This window comes from Elaeis guineensis, chromosome 1, assembly GCF_000442705.2.
Source record: "Elaeis guineensis isolate ETL-2024a chromosome 1, EG11, whole genome shotgun sequence".
NCBI classification, from domain to species: domain Eukaryota; kingdom Viridiplantae; phylum Streptophyta; class Magnoliopsida; order Arecales; family Arecaceae; genus Elaeis; species Elaeis guineensis.
This window is the reverse complement of record NC_025993.2, coordinates 6421270-6437752: the sequence shown is the minus strand read 5'-3', so window position 1 is coordinate 6437752 and position 16483 is coordinate 6421270. Positions and strand designations below refer to the sequence as shown.

Genomic DNA, 16483 nt, shown 5'->3' with positions numbered 1-16483 from the left:
AGATAAGGACAACCAATTGCCATATGTAATGTTTGTATGTTAGTGCTCTCATATGATTCCCCTTCACCAAACTACCACTCTCTACTTCCTTTCCTCCTTGCTTGGTGCTTGCTTTCTTTGCATCAATCATACAATGGCTGTTCACATTGGTGAGTAATACATGAACTTCAATAGCTATCTCTGTTGTGTTCTCTATTCTCATCTGCAAATTCTATCTTCCATGATCTATTGCCTACAAAATAATTTTCTCTATTTATGTTTTGTTCGAGTTCAGTTTCAAATAGGATTCCCACTTAAAAATGGATTACCTTCTTTTCAGCAACTGTTCTCTTTTAACCTCCTGTCTCCTGATAGTTTGGCTCACCAAAGAGAATTCCATCTCCTCTTGGTGTTCCCCAGCTAAAACAGTGATCTAGACTGATTATCTACTTGACAGCTTACCTTTATTCCTCTCTTGTTAATCTCTTTCCTCTCAGACAGTCTTTCAGCTGATCTTTGGCAACAACTGGATTGCAACAATCTTCATTTGTTCTGTTGATATTCCTCAGGTTCATTACATCTCTAGAAAGGGAAGGAACTCCATCATTCTTTCCCCCATTTCTCATTTGATTTGAAGTGCCAACCAAAATTTGGTTTTGAAAAGCCCCACATCTTTCAATAGAAGCACATGAGAGTGGGTGCTAATAAAAGGAACCAGACCCATCCCTGGTTGCCCATTGCCTTCCTTGCCTGAGGCTAGCTTGCAAACTGTGTCTTGGATGTTTGTCCAGTCCTGTTTGTTCTTTGATATAATGTTTGAGCATAACTCTGTATTCCAAACACTTAGCATCTTCTATTTTCCATTACCAAAGTAGCTACAATTATCTCATTCTACTTGCTCCAATATTTGAATGTTGTTAGATGAGAAAAGATGAGCATCCCTGATTTGTTCAGATGTCCAATTAGCCTTGATCTATTCACAGACCCTGTCACTCTCAGCACCGGCCAGACCTACGACAGGCCGGGCATCGAGAAATGGCTTGCTGGAGGGAACCTTACGTGCCCGGTCACCATGCAGAGGCTCCACGATACGTCGCTGGTCCCCAACCACACCCTTAAGCACCTGATTGATCAGTGGCTTCTCACAGGCTGTGACCTCAATCCAAATCCAAAGCCCACAAAACTGATCGATGGTTTCGAGTTATCCACCCTCAAACAAAACTTCCAATCCCCAGATGCCACACTTCCTGCAAAGCTTGAGACACTTCGAAAGATCAGATCGCTATTGGTAGAGTCAGACATTTCATGCCTGATCCACTCAGGCTTCTTTCAATTGCTGCTAGAACTGCTGTTCCAAACTCCTTATCATGGTAATGTGGAACTCATAGAATTAGCCCTCGAATGCATCCTAAATTTATCGCCTTCGATCCATGTGGATTCTTTGAACATGCTGAAGAAAGAATCCTATTTCGCTTCTTTGGTACTTCTTTTAGAACAAGGTAGCACTAAGATCAAGACTAGCTTATGCTATCTATTAGAGGATATTGCTACATCTTTGGCAACTTGCGAGCTGTGCTTGTTCTTGGGACAGACACAGCGAGTGCTGCAAGCCTTGGTGGCTCTTCTACATGACAAAACTGATTCCAGTGCATCAGAAGCTGCCCTTAGAGCAATTTCCAGCATATGTTCCTTAGAAGCCAATAGAGGTAATGCAATTAAAGAAGGTGCCATCGATGGCTTGATCATGTATCTTCTGAATTCAACTCAACAAAATGTTTCTCAAGCTTTGGCCACATTGGAGCTTCTTTTAGGACTAGAGACTGGAAAGAAGGCCATGAGCAAGAATTCGAATGCCGTCAGTCTCCTTGTGAAGATGGTGTTCAGAGTCTCATCTGTTCAAGAAGGAAGCGAGCACGCCATCGAGTCGCTGATGATCTTGTGCAGCGACTCAAGACAGATGCGAGTGGAGGCCATCAATTCTGGGGTATTGACACAGCTGCTGTTGCTGCTCCAGAGCCAGTCCAGCCCCAAAGCCAAAGACAAGGCCAGAGCATTTCTGAAGCTGCTCAGAGCCATGTGGAATGAGGACCAAAGGTGGTTATGATCCTTCATTTGCACTCTTAAATAGCTGAATGATACCCTGTTTGACAACCTCATTCTCATTCACCATGGAAGACTTGAGATATGTATAGCCTCTGAATATTCCTCCAATGATATAACATTAATCAATTAAAATGGTAGATTGGCAACCTTTCCTTCTGCAATGTAAGCAGAAACCAGAATATGAGCATTTTTGGAACTTGCCTAGCTATAACTTGTTGAGCTGCAGCACTGTTGGGTAAGAATGCACTGCTTTGTCACCCCAGTGATGCATACATATCTCCTATGGTTTTCCATACACCATTATCAGTAATAAGACTCCAGAAGAGAGAAATCTAGTCAGACTAAAGTGATCTGACTGCAAAAATAGCTGACTGATATAACAGCACAAGCATCATGGTAGGTCAACACCCTAGCCATCATCTATGGACACTCAACTCTTTCTTGCAACTTTGCCTCTCTCTCTCTCTCTCTCTCTCTCTCTCTCTGTGTGTGTGTGTGTGTGTGTGTGTGATCAACAATACTCTATTCTTTCTTTCTCATGGCAAATTCTAGATGCAGTCCATTGTGAGTCCGGATGTCAGTTTTGTCAAGGAAAACTTAGCACAACAAAGAAATGCATTATATAAAACTCTGTGGAAACAAAGTCCAGTGTCCTAATGAGAGTCATTGTGGAAACGAAGGCCAGTGTCCTAATGAGAGTACATTGGCATTGGTCCTCACTCCTTCAGTTTTACCCTGGAACTTGTAATGTTGTGAAAAAGACGCCCTCTAGTTTGCCAAGCCAGAATTTTTGATAAATTCAATATCGCGCAAAGTATGACATATTGGCATAGTTCTCAGACGAACAGTAGGGTTGATAAATGTACCAAATGTTTTGCAAATATAAACGGCAAGAGTATACCCTGTTTCTAAGATTCAAATATCATGATAACTAAACCAGAAAAACAACACATAAAATTGATAGCCAATAATAAATCATATCCGAACGAAGACTCGTGAAAATACAAGGACAAGGACAAAAACTAAAGAGCAGGCTTGAAGAGACTCTCTCTAAAGTAGTCCTGGCAACCAGCTTGAGGAGACTTGCACTCTTTCACGTTTAAACTAGTCCTGGCACTTGGCCTGATGAGAGTGTTGGATACTTGGCACATCAAATTCAAGAAAAAATCTATAAAAATAGAAATAAATTAAACTAAACGTACCACTTAAGGTACTTTCTTAAAGATGATTATTTTTCGACTAAGTAGGCAGTTTTGTAGAAATTATTATCTCCAGTATATAAAATCCACATGCTTTCTATATCTTAGGCTGCACCCAAAAGTATAGCACATCAACCCCTGCACTTGTCAACTTGTAAGAGAGAGACAGTAGGTTGTCAGAGAGAAAATATGGTCGCAAGATGAAGAAAGTATGATTGTAAGAAAGACGAGAATAAAGAGTTATCAAATTCTCCCGAAGTATATCATATTTATAGAAGTGAAAAGAAGTGCAAAAATTCAAGCTTTTCTCGACAAATTAAAAAGAGGAAAAATAAAAAACTCTGATAGAGACTCTATTATGTTCCAAATGGTCCCAACGAACAGCTAGCGGAGACTAGCTCAAATTTAAAATGAATTTAAAATGCGAACATGTACCTTACGTGAGATACCCCCAACTTGATCATATTGTTGTTGTTTTTATGCTTGCTACTTGCTTCTTGCCCAAGGGATGGACTTCACAGTCTCCTCTTTCAACATGTCTAGTTGTTTGCAGTTGTGTATTCTTCTGTAAAATAATTAATTCTTGTGACTTTGTGGGTCAAGCTGAGCATAAGCAATGAATCCTGCCAATTCTGCAGTCAAGAGGTTGTGAGGTGGGGCTGATGTTTGAGGTGGATGGCGAGGACCGCAGACTTAGTGGACAAGATAGGCTGAAGAAAACCGATCAATAGCCGGATTGCGCAACGCTTGCCGAGTTCTTCACAAGCCAAGAATCCCAATGCCGTTCTCTGATGTACGTTTGCTGACCACGGTGGCTTTATATTATAGAGAAATTCTTTGTGCACCACGCCGGTGCGGAACACGCACACTGTACGTGGTAATTGGCTCACGCATGAAGCGGGGCAGTGGCATAGAAAAAAAAAAATTTTTTTTTGTCCGATCCTATGCATGAGTCAATCATCGTGCGCAATGCACAAAAAATTTCCCTATATTATAAAGGGAGTTGGGCTGGGGACTGATGGGCTGTGGGCCGGAATGGCAGCCATCCAAGTCCAATCCTACTTCTGCATCCTTTTCCTCAGCTTTTTTTTTTTTTTTTTAATTTTAACATTCCCTCTTTGCTTTCTCCTCTTCTTTTCTTCTTGAGAGCGAAGATCCTTTCCTGTGCCTCTTCATTTATGATCATTTTATCTGCTTAGGTGGTGCTTAGGCACTGTTTCCTAAGAGAGTGGCCAACAATGGTTTAGAGGGGTTTTTGGATGGCGATAATCCTAGTAGCCAATGGCTTGTGAGTGAAAATTCTTTTTCACTGAAAAAAGAAATGGATGGGTATAATTCATAGAGTAAAAGATTGGTTCAAAATATACAATTCATATTTTTTGAGAAAAAACATAGTTCATCTTTATTCTTGCAAAACAACCATTTTGCTCAAAATGCATTGTCATCTCAAAGCCCAGATGTGATTGACCCTCTTGTTTATGTATGATGTTTAGTTTATGTATTGATTAATTTATTATGAAGTACGGTTTTTTTATGTATCATGAGTCTCAGATCTTTTTGTCCTCGATCTGTCAAGCTGACGCATCATCTTCGAAGACTTGAAAGCATCTAAGGAAGTGGAGAGATTGTAATGAAAACTTAGTCTCCATACTCTTCACCAGTATGTTTGATTGAGAAGAATCGACTGTGAAATGAAAATGAGAATAAATAATTTTCACTCTATTTTTTTTTTTATTTGATTGAGAGAAGTTTCATTTTTATTTTAGAAAAAAATAAAAATTATCCTACTTATTTACAATCCAATCTTATTTAAAACTTATTCTCATTTTGATCGTGAACTAAATATATTGGAGGATATAACTGTTTCATCCTATTCCAATTCATTCTGATTTTAATGTTGAAACAAACGTGCCCAAGATGAGGGAAATAAAACTTGAGAACCAATTACTTTGCACTTGCACCTTTTTTTCCTCCAAGTCCTACGTTTTTCGCTCAAATTTGCAAACGGCACACCGTTTTGAGTCGCACGATTATTTTCATAAGAACGTCTATTACGCGTGGGTATTTATTTGACAAAAGAACTGATTAAAAACTATCCATCCCGGAGAACATCCTGCTGAAGATTAACCAATACATCACCGCTTCAACCCAACACATTCAATGATGGATACTGGCAAAACAATACATTTGAGTGTTTCACAGAGCAAAATTTCAGCTCAGAGAAACTAATTTATATTTCATCATCTATATGAGAATTACAATATAACCAGAAAGAAATCGTGATAACACAAAAGATAATATCCGCTGCAAAAAATAATTGTATATTGGAACCATGCGTTTAATTTCACAGTACTGTACATGAACAATGTAAAGATAAAATCACCACTAATCACCATCTGTATCACCACCAGCAGGTATGCTGTCACAGGAAATCTGAAGTGTAAGATCTTGGGCAAAGGAGAACAATCAACAACAGCTGCTAGTAGAAGCATCAGCTTGTGGCGGCTTCTGCTTAAAAATGTTCTTCTTCACACCTGCTGAACCCTCAGCCAAGAGGCTTGGTGTATCTAAGATCTGTACCATTGATGTAAACAATTATTACTCATATTTTTAATAGACCTCCGGTAGCTTATTGTGATAACAAGTGTATAAAAGATGCAATTTCAAGATCCATCAATTCATACTTATTAATGTTTTCTTCCGTCATTAAGTGGTCGGTGCTTCCTTAGCTCTAGGAAAAAAATCTCAAAAAGCAAGGGGATGATCCTGGTTAGGACTGAAAATGGTTCGGTTGGTTCGATTTTAAGTGATTTTTTCAAACTGAACCGACATTTCAATTTAAGAAGTTCCTAAAACTAAATATTTGACTAAACACAATCAATTTTTTTGATTCGGTTTTATATCGATTCAGTTTGTTCATGTAGCTTTTCTAAGTATTTGAATGGTTTGAACGATTTTTTGATTTAAGCGGGTTGGTTGATTTAGTTTCTATTTTTTGTTCCTTTATTATGGTCCATAATCAAGTCAAATTTGATCTAAGTTGGATTGAAATAAGGCCAAATCAATATTTTAGATTCTTAATTCATATAAAATATATAGCCCAACTTTGAATATACATGTAATATAACTGTATATATAAATATATGAAGCATGTAACATAGATGTATATATAAATATAACATGGCATTTTAATTTCGGTTTATCGATTCGGTTCAGTTTCAATAGATCATATAAATCAATAAACTAATAAATAAATCGAAATATCGATTTCTCTATTTTATTCAACCAAACCAAATCAGTTAAACCGTCATATTTGGTTCGGTTCAGATCGAGTTGGATGGTTTAGGTGGTTTAATCGGAATTTTTTACACCCGTAGTCCTAGTATATGATGGATCTGGAGAACCTTTTATTGAAGGGGATAGTCCTGGTATAACATGGATCAGGAGAACCTTTATCTAAAACATTGCCAAAGAAATAGAGAGAGAGAGAGAGAGAGAGAGAGAGAGGAAAAAAGAATACTAATAGAGCAAACCAATGTACGGTTCAAGCATCTAGAAATCTAGCTGGAAGAAAGTACTTCCTAGGAATTCAGCATGGGTATCTAGGATACCCAAGATTAAAACCTCAGCAAAGCATAGAGATAATGTACCACAAAACCAGAATAGGCCGACAACTCAATGGCACTTGTTAAAAAACCTCTACTAATGCCATTTTATGGTAAAGAAGAAAAGGCATACCACATGGTAATGGGAAATCCTACAATAATGCTGCTTAAAAATTGCAAGAATAGAATCATCATCCCGTATAGAAGACTTTTCTTCCAAAGATTCCTCACAAGTTATGCAAGACCTTTGCATAAATCTATTTTTTTCTCTCACTAAATATATATCTAAGCTAAATCAAATGGTCTTTGTTCACATAAAGTGAAACTGGTTTTCCAGACCTTGGCATAGTTAACAATTGCAGCACAACCTTTCATGACCATAACAGCTGACTTGGAAACAGATACTTCGTGTTGATAATATAACCCAGATCTAAGAATCGATAGATGATGGACCTCCGAACAGATGAAACATCAGATGTATTGAAATTTTCATACCTTTAAGACAAGCTCTTCAAAGCATTGCTCCACATTGATTCGTGTTTTTGCACTGCATTCTAAAAACAGACATCCATATTCCCTAGCAAAGTCAATGCCCTCCTTCTTTGTGACAACTCTCTCACTTTCCTGAAAAGGTAAAAAAATATAAAAATTTCCATCCCTCTTTTAATTAAACATGTATTCTTAATATATGGGGGGAAAAACTACAAAGACAACAGATGATGCCAAGGTTAAGAACAGATAGATAATATCAAAATAGAAATTAAATGACTAGTTTATCATTATACAAAATTGCACACCAAAAATAAAAACCTAACCATACACATGTATATTACCTTATCAACCTTGTTACCAACAAGCATTTTGATGCAATCTTGATTAGTTGAGTAAAGGTCTATTTCCTTAGCCCATACATCAGCAAGGTTGGTGAATGTTTCCCTTCGTGTTACATCATAAACTGTCATAAATTACCAAGAAATAAAATAATTATCAGCAAAAATTTTCGCCGTACTGTCTCCGGATATTATGATATTTATAAAGAAAACATAGTGTACATCTACATAAAGAGTTGAAGAGATATACTGGCTATTAAATAAAAGCTGAAAGATTGTTGCTCACTCAGATGTTTGATTAAGCAACACAGATGGTCCCTAGATTCCTGCTTCAAGAAGTAGGAGTTTAATTCAATATATGGGGAGATGCCCACAATGAAAATGGTGCCCATATAGCATATTTAAGCTATGGACCAAACCAAATACAGTCTTGTGAGAGTAGAATACATCGAGCTAGGGCCAGCCAGGTTTACAAATATAAGTCCTTACAACACTCCTTTTCTCCTTATGCCTCACATCTGAGCTGTAGGATAAAAGAGCAGCAAGAATAAAACCAGCCCTGTATATTATCCTCTTTTCCACTTATTCAATGTACCTCCTTTCTCTCTTTCTGCTTTCTTGTTCTGTCTTCCTAATCCTATCTTCTTCTCCTGAGGGCCTGTTTGGATGTCTGGGCCTAAAATCCCATGAGATTCGTGGGTTGGGCCAAGACAACCAGCGAAGTCAGATTGGGTTAGGCCTATATGTATAAAAACCCGAAGAACTATCGGAGTGGTCCAGCCAAAATCACTCTAATGGTTTTTTGGGTATTTATAAAGATAGACCTAATCTAGTCTGATTTAGTTGGTTGTGTTGCCCAACCTATGAATTCCATGGGATTTTAGGCCCAGACATTCAAACAGGCCCTAAGTTGTTCTTAGTTCCTTCTTTTTTCCCATTTGTCATCTGAGTTTATCAGAAAGATATTGAGTTTATCAGAAGATAAATGGCAAAGAGGCAGATATAAAAAATCAGATAACTAGTCCTACCTACAAGGGATCCTGAATAATCTGAGAACTATATTCAGATGAAATATCCAGATATCATTAGATAAGAGTCATTAGTGATGCTGAACAGATCTAGAACTCTCTCTTCAACCTTAACTTTCGCAATCCATGGAATATTTGAAGCTGTTTACAGCAGATAAGATTACAGTTTCGGCTTTTGCAGTGTCCTTTTAAGCATGAATGCGTGAATCTTACATGGTGCCGATCTGATATATGGTTGGGTAGGGATCGCCGTAATAAATTGCTGAGAAGAGGTGATACATATAGTTATTTAATGTTAGTTCTTATAGTAGATGGACTATTTTTTAAATAAGAGTATCTCCAAGGCATATGCTTATTAGGTTAGTTACTTAACGCCAACAAAGAGGAACAGGTAATAGAGGGGTAAATACACCATTTAGTCATTTTCTCCTACAAAAATGTTTATTTAGTATTTGCATTTACAATTCATTTTCTCCTTTCACTTTTGTTTCATGCATAGTTTTGTGGTTTTATGCAAGAAAGGGTGTTAAAGTATATATGGTACCGTTTTTGAAGGAACTGTAGATAATGAATCTATAATCATCTCATTTAAAAGAAAAATCTATAATTCTTTCATTTATTTATTTGATTCTTGCATCATCTCAAACAAAAATTCACAGCCTTTTCTGAGTAATAAATCTAGAAACTTCTCTCTAAGAAGAAAGACAAACGACATTAAGATTGCTCAGGTGTTCATGTGGTTCCCATAAATTCTCAAGAGCAGTTAAGTTTATCCATGTCTAAGTATGGCATCATATCAGCATGACTTCACCAAGGTACATCTGAAGAGGATGGGATACCCATGGAACTATAATATAATCTCTTCAAGTCATTTTATCGATCCAAATTGTCAATGGTGTTTATATGTGTGCTGTTCTACCGCAAAGGCTGCTTTAGTTGCCTTTATCATTTTATAGATTCAAAATTGTCAATGGTGTTTTATATGCATGCTGTTCTAATACAGAGGCTGCACTAGGTGACTTACAATGTTTGCTGGTATGGATGAGTCAAAGCTATGACCTCATGGACTAAACATGTTAATCCACTACTATACAGCCATTCAAAACAGTTATTACTCTGCATGGTTGCGTATCTTTCCTTATTAATGTCTGCTAGCACTAGGAGTGGTTAGGGGGCCTGTATCAGTGCCACACTGTTGCTTGCAATCAATACCAGCTCAATAGACAAACTTAATCACCTTGCCTCACCACAAGCTCCTCCTAGAAAATGACAACTTCCAAGCACATTTCGAATCCAATACACACCCTTTGTGAGGCCATATATAGTCATCCCCTTTCAGAAACAAGATGATTGCTAAGAATTGGTCGATATAAGCATTGTTCTGATATTCAATCAGATCTCTTACCATATTGACCAAAGAAATACTGATGAAGAACGAAGAATTAATATTCAGTAAAGGTTCCTAGACATTCAACAATATTCAATAAACCCAATCAAGTTGTAACAGTCTTATAATAAAGTAATAAACATGTACATAGCATGCAAGCAGTTCTAGCCCAAGAACAAAAAATCTTCACCCAGAAAAGGCAGATGCAGCTGACATAAGCCGGAAGCTAAATCAGAAGCCTATGCAACACGACAAGTTTACAGTACAGTAAAAAAGAAAAAGGTCAGAAATTTCAATCTACAGCTAAAAAAAGTTGTCATTAGTGGGATCAAACGTGATACAAACTACCTTTCTTATGTTTGCAGAGACAAATAAGAATGTAATGCTACTATAACAGAAATCAAGGCTTCACTGGACAGCTTGAAGTTTGCTGCTGACATAAATCTTAGACCCAGATTGCTTATGGTGATTTATATAATAATTGCTGTTTGTTTTTTCATTCATATATGTAGGTCATAATTGAGAAAACTAAAACCATTGCAAGGTACTCTATCCTCTAGAGCTGCCTTTTCAATTGTAGAGCCACCACACACGTTTACAGACTGGTTGGCAGCTGATGCAGGCCAACTGGATTGGAAGGTGAAAAGAAGAGAAAAGAGAGCATGTGAGAGAAAACAATAGAATTTAGAGCAAGATTTGTCATCCCAGTCGGTACCATACTGATCGGTACGAAACCGGTACATAATCTCATACCGTACCAACACTCAGTATACCTTGCCGTCTTTTACCGCATCGCATACCGATACTATGATAGGATGGTACCGGTACAGGATCTGGTACCGAGATAGTGAACCTTGATTTAGAGAAAAATATCAATAGAATGAAAAAGATATAAGACCTGCAATGCTCAAAAGAGAGGAAAAGACTTCAATCTGTTCAATATCTATCAGTAAAAACTGATTTTGCACCAACTCCTCTCCTTACATAGCTAAATTCATCATGATTCTACAGACTCTGACTCTTTAATCAACCAAGATGCAAATACATTGTTTCCCTACACTTTTCTAGCCAATAAAGGTTCTACTTCCCTAGAATAGCAAAATTTGTGACTCCATAAGATACCATGTTAAAGGCCATCAAGATCCTTCAATATGGGACCTAGATAAGTATCAAAACTCTAATCCAACCTAAATCAAAGTAGAATCTTTAAAGCATATTCCTACTCAAAATAGGAATCAAAAATCTTATGACAAGAATAGCCCCTAGAACATCACATAATGGTGGGACCTGACATGTATTGGGCTCTTTAATTGCTCTAATCATCCAGACTCCCTAAAGCTATATAACATTAGAACATTGCATAATTTTCACAATAGCCAACACTAAGCAAGAAAATTCAGTTAGTGAACTTTCAAGGTAAATATCTATCTCCAAGCATTTGTTAGAATGAACATTAGTGCAAGCACTTCATCATCATGAATTTAAGGCCAAATGTAATAGTTAGGCAAATATCTCACTGCACTCTGCTGGTGTTGATGACCATCAGCAATTGCACGTTCAAAAAGAAAAAAGCATGAATTTGGAGAAAAGAAAATTTTTTTCCTCCAGTAACTCTTTCCCTAATTCATAGTACTTGCAACTATCTGGCTTAGATTATGATTATATATCTGAAGAAGCAAAATACTGCATTCCAAATATTGAATAATAGCTGGGCATTCTGACAGGTTCAATCTGGATGCACAAATACTTGCTGCATGCCATCGCCATATCTGATATGAATTGGACACTGACATGCATTGGACAAAGCAAGTTTATGTGTCAATACTTAAGTATCTTTTCCTATCCAGATAATTCCTGGATGAACTTAGTTATGATGGTAAAAGACTTTCTTTGACGAATATGAACCTTTTAGTTGTGGATCGTGATGGATCTTTTAATTTTAGTAATTGTAATACTAATAGTATTATATAGGGTATGGACTATGTTATTATGGTAACCTATCATGCATCATGGATGCTTCTTTTACACAGCTATATTTATATTTATTTACTTAATATTTTGTACTATAGCCAGATTCTATCCTGTTTTTGCTAAAGGTCAGCCACAGCATCTGTATCCATGCTTCATAGCACTTAATGGATTTGATCTGACACCAGAAACAAGGATCTGAACAGCTCATCCTACATTGGTGTCCACAGATAATTATCCACGAAACCTTTTGTTACAGTTCATTTAACAACATAAATATTCACGTTATCCTTAATAACAATTTGTCAATTCATCACTTGTGAATTAGTAAAAGTAGTTACATAACAAGGAAATTTTTATTATTTATCAGTTAATTTACACTTTAGGGCGCCATTATATTCCACAGAGATAATGATCCTATATGGTGTTCTAAAATTTGAAGGTTGACAAGTTGTAGCCTTGATCCTGCAGCCACATCCTCATTCTTTTCAGTCTTTAGGTGCCAAATATAATAGTAAATGTACTTTTCAGTCATAACATTGGCTACAATGATGTACATAGATCACCTGGTTCATTCAGCTTGGGCAATTAAATTGAAGGATTGTAGAAGGAAAAACCAAGATTGCTGACTAGAACACAAGAAATAGCAGAGTAGTTTCAGTGCATATAAAAAACTAACATCCAAATCTTCCCATCATCAATGAATGATATTAGAATCTAATAAAATAAAAAATATCAAATTCAAATTCAATGGTATAGAATGGAATAATGGATAATTGCATACCCATGATGATCCCTTGTGCTCCTCTGTAATATGAGCTGGTTAAAGTTCTGAACCTTTCTTGTCCAGCTGCATGATACAGATGCTTTTTCTGTTATCACTAATTTACATTCAGAAGTCATAGATCATTCATTACAGCATAAAATGCCTTTCTAGAATCCAAAATATATGTGTACATGCATGCATGTATAACTTATCGATTAAAATAAGATCAAAGAATCCACTGCAAATCACAAGAATTAATTCAAAGACTTGTCATCTATTTAAATAGAGTTTTCCTTGCAATTACAAGAAATAAAACAATGTAGAAATGGGTGAGGACATGCCAAGAGGCTGGGCTGATAGACTTTCAGGAGCTAGGCTAGTGCTACAAGCTTGAAGTGCATCCTGCTTTTGTGCATTTTTGATGTCACAATCACTTGTTAGCTTCTTGCTGTTTTATTAATTGTTTGCACTCTACCTTTTAAATTACCAGATCCAATAACACTAACATAAAATGCCGTTCAACAAGCATTTAAACTCAACTTTAACCAGAAAAGGTTGTCCAACAAGTATGATCCATCAAGGTCCGACATGTATCTACAAACAATCTCAACTTGATAATAACAACCCATGAATTGTTACAGTCATAAGGCAGTCAAAGAAAAGAGGGGCTGCCATTATTCCTCAAAGACAAGTTTGGTTTAAAGGGAAAAAAAATCATGGTTCATTTTGTGGTTCAAGCAATCTGTAAAGGTCAAGCAATAAGACAAAGAAGAAAGGTCATTCAGAGCAAAGATTTTACCAATTTAAAGTTCTATTGGGATCTGATTTCTTGTGTATAACTCTAAATCCATTGAAAACATACTATGCCTGGTCAACTTACTACATACCATAATTGTTCGTGATACTATTAACTTATGAAAATGAATGCATGCCTACTAAGTAGCATTTGTTATCAAACAGATTGTCATGAAAGCTGCAGTCGAACATAAAAGAGCAAAAGGGGAATGAAATACAAGAATATTTTTAATTGTTTTAAATGGTGACTATTCAATTATCTAATGCTGCCACCATACCAGAATGGCTGGTGAATTAGTAGAAGGATGTACTTAATTACAAGATCAACCTCTTATTCTTCCACGAATAAAAGCAACTTCTTCAATTGCAAATAACAAGCCTTATCGGAACTCCAGATAGTTGTTTGAACAGAGAGACATTTCCATAGCATCCATGCTCCATGCTATGTTGCTATTCTCATATGCCAAAAACTGACCTCCTTTCTCACACATCCGAAAAAGGTTACCAGTTCATTGTGGGATTTTAATCAAATTTCACTCTCTATTCATTTCATGATCATTCTTTATGTCCTCAAAAAGCTTCCCATTCTTGGTTCCTGTACTCTTTAGGATAGGGTGAATGTAACAGCTCAGAAAATTCAACTTTTTCACAACACCATCACAAACAATAATGTACTCTCTTCATAGGGTTAATTTTTATGCATGAATAACAATGGTCAGGGGATTAGCTCAAATTCAACATCTCAGGATTTCAAATAAATCAAGAGAAGCAAATGAAATGACGATAGAAACCAAAAAGAAATCAAAATGACATTTCCTAAGATATAAAGAGTTAAATCATCACCAGTGTCCCAGATTGCAAGCTTCAGCTTTTTGCCTCCAATTGCAACCATTTTAACCTTGAAATCCACACCTGAAAAAAAAAAATAAACATTTGATCGAAGTAATGAATAAATCAAACAAAGTTGTGAAAAACTTGAATTCGCTAGCATGCTATTGAACTCCAGCCTCGATGAGACTTCTTTCAGAATAAATTTTTGCTATGAAGAAAATCCAGTGCAAGAATACATCCAGTTCTGAATAGTCAAACTGAGCTACATAATCTACAGGGAGCAAATCAAACAGCAGAAAACATAATTTGTTGGAAAAGAATGCTCGATATCAAAAGGATTAGAGCTAACCATGTTGGTACGAACCACAATGAAAAGATAAGACGAAGATTTTTATGATGTCCTTATTATGAATGACTTAATCATTATTCCCAAATACCTGTAAGTTAACATGTTTTTTCTTTGATCATTGCTACCAATTCTAACTGCAAATCATTCTTTGTTCTTTGCAACTCTAAGACCCACAAGTATTACAACAAGAACTAGCTAAATACATCATTATCTTAATTATCATCTGTAAATAAATAAAACAAAGAACTTACAAACTATAACACAATATCAATTCTACTGCAGTAGCACCTGATCATTTCATTTTCCAATTTAGATGTACAAGTATTATCAAATTCATATACTTAAAAGCTCTGGACTGCAACCGCTGCTATGATTATAGCCACCGGATATCATTTACGACTCTCAGTCTCATGTGTCCAAGTATTGCAACAAAAACTCAGTTATTACACCACCATTTTTCAATCACCGTTAATCAATAAATACACAACCACTAGCAAACAACAATACAGTATCAATTCAACTATATAACTGCAAATCTCACTTTTCCAATTAGTACATACTAATAATATCAAATGATTACGTTTAGAAGCAGTGTGCTCTGTGATTGTTTCTGCAATTATTCTTTATAGCTCTTACACCCTCAAGAATTACAATAATAACTCATTCATTAGTCATTACACGATTCTCATAATTATCAACCCCACGTATACAAACAAACCATTCAGTAGCAATAACACATTATAAGTTCAATCCAGTAGCTGCAAATTTTTCTCATTCTAGATGTATGTGCAAAAATTATCGAATTCCTAAATAAATCTCTCCACCAATATAATTAAAACGAATTGCATGACTGGAAAAGCTCGAAGAAACAAATGGAAGGATCTGAAATGTCACCAATCGTGGGGGAGAGATCGTCGAAGGAGTCCGAGGTGAATCTCAGCAGGAGGCTGCTCTTCCCCACCCCCGAATCCCCGATTAACAACAACTTGAACAAATAATCGAACTCCGGTTGGCTCGAAGACGACGAATCCATCGAATTATTACTTCAAATACCCTAGGAAACGCATGGAAAACGATAAGAAAAGCACCAAGAAGAAACGATTGAACGAAATCTAGATCCCTAGAAGCGACCTTTCTTCAGTAAAGAAACCCGAAAAATATCTCAGCGTACCTTGAATCTGGAATTAAGGGGGAAGGAAGTCGAGATCTAGGGTCTGGAATTCGATAAATAGAGGATTCGATAGTGAAAGCGGTGGCGGAAAGCAAGAAAAAGGGGAAGGAATCCCGCGGCGGTGAAGAAACCTACAGGTGCCGACTCAAGAAAGAGGGAAACGGTGGCGGTGGGTTCATATTATTATACTGGGTTGTTGCCATGCTAACTTTAAAATAATAAAAAATAATAATAGTAGTAGGAGCATACGAGCCCATCAATATACATGCAAGTCTAACCACTTTGTTCTCGTTTGCTTCACTGGAAGTAGGGAAGGAAAGAAGCGATTTTGAAAAATAGATGGGAGGCTTCTTATTAGATTGAAATTAAAAAAATAAAAAAAATTATAAAAAATTATTTTTTATATTTCATAAAAAATAAAAATTTATGAAGATGATGGATTTTGAAATTTCCATGGTTAAAATATCTTTAG

General features: G+C 36.4%; 2 protein-coding genes across 3 annotated transcripts; one reads left to right on the top strand and one right to left on the bottom strand.

Moving 5' to 3' along the window:
• On the top strand, window positions 1-2457 carry LOC105037587 (U-box domain-containing protein 26-like). 2 transcript variants are annotated; one of them, XM_073250751.1, is made up of 2 exons: window positions 1-1685; window positions 1791-2457. In XM_073250751.1, exons 1-2 carry the CDS (start codon window positions 911-913, stop codon window positions 2081-2083), a joined length of 1068 nt encoding a protein of 355 aa, XP_073106852.1. In that variant the 5' UTR covers window positions 1-910; the 3' UTR covers window positions 2084-2457. The 2 variants fall into 2 exon arrangements, with proteins under 2 accessions (XP_073106852.1, XP_010911533.1); XM_010913231.4 differs by having other exon boundaries at window positions 5-2448.
• A 3040-nt stretch (window positions 2458-5497) lies between these two features.
• On the bottom strand, window positions 5498-16194 carry LOC105037595 (ras-related protein RABC1). The gene is made up of 7 exons (XM_010913239.4): window positions 16012-16194; window positions 15735-15894; window positions 14504-14572; window positions 12884-12949; window positions 7720-7841; window positions 7382-7510; window positions 5498-5855 (listed from the first exon to the last, which is right to left on the bottom strand). The coding sequence occupies exons 2-7, from the start codon at window positions 15871-15873 to the stop codon at window positions 5748-5750; spliced, it is 633 nt and encodes a 210-aa protein (XP_010911541.1). The 5' UTR covers window positions 15874-15894; window positions 16012-16194; the 3' UTR covers window positions 5498-5747.
• Window positions 16195-16483: the final 289 nt, after the last annotated feature.

What these genes read in the sequence shown, in the direction of transcription:
- LOC105037587 (XM_010913231.4), top strand. Translation starts at nt 911, where the DNA reads ATGAGCATCCCTGATTTGTTCAGATGTCCAATTAGCCTTGATCTATTC.
- LOC105037595 (XM_010913239.4), bottom strand. Translation starts at nt 15,873, where the DNA reads ATGGATTCGTCGTCTTCGAGCCAACCGGAGTTCGATTATTTGTTCAAG. An exon ending in GCTTGCAATCTGGGACACTG is followed by an intron (nt 12,950 to 14,503) that starts GTGATGATTTAA and finishes TGTATCATGCAG; the next exon opens with CTGGACAAGAAAGGTTCAGA. An exon ending in AGCACAAGGGATCATCATGG is followed by an intron (nt 7,842 to 12,883) that starts GTATGCAATTAT and finishes AATTTATGACAG; the next exon opens with TTTATGATGTAACACGAAGG.